Source organism: Penaeus monodon, chromosome 30, assembly GCF_015228065.2.
Source record: "Penaeus monodon isolate SGIC_2016 chromosome 30, NSTDA_Pmon_1, whole genome shotgun sequence".
NCBI classification, from domain to species: Eukaryota; Metazoa; Arthropoda; class Malacostraca; order Decapoda; family Penaeidae; genus Penaeus; species Penaeus monodon.
In genome coordinates, this window is record NC_051415.1 from 22155941 (window position 1) to 22156296 (window position 356).

The 356-nt window shown below is 30.1% G+C and overlaps 1 protein-coding gene across 2 annotated transcripts in view; it reads left to right on the forward strand.

Annotated features, from left to right (window-relative positions):
- LOC119592632 (arginine--tRNA ligase, cytoplasmic-like) overlaps window positions 1-356 on the forward strand; it is a 19098-nt gene that overhangs the window by 16702 nt on the left and 2040 nt on the right. For both annotated transcript variants that reach the window (XM_037941527.1, XM_037941529.1), the window contains exon 10: window positions 159-276. In XM_037941527.1, the coding sequence (XP_037797455.1) occupies window positions 159-276 (118 nt within the window). The remainder of the gene's footprint in view (window positions 1-158; window positions 277-356) is intronic.

A 356-nucleotide genomic window follows, 5' to 3' on the forward strand; every position in this document is an offset into this window, starting at 1 on the left:
TTTATATGTACCTCACCTGTAAAGGAATCAGAAAGTGAACATATGTAGGTGATTATTTTATGCCAATACAGATTCTTTCACCTCTAGAAATATGTGTGGTAACTTTTGAGATTCATTTTTATTTCATACATTTAACAAGAATTTTCTCATGATTGCAGAGCTTTTTGTCCTGTGCAAAGAAAGCTGGCTTTTATAATGATGTCAAAACACGTGTAGATCATGTCACGTTTGGTGTGGTGTTAGGAGAGGACAAGAAGAAATTTAAGACAAGATCAGGTAATATTAATGCAATGTAGAAGTTATATTATATATCAAAATTACATAGATTCTTTAGATATCATATTTGTCTTATTTAT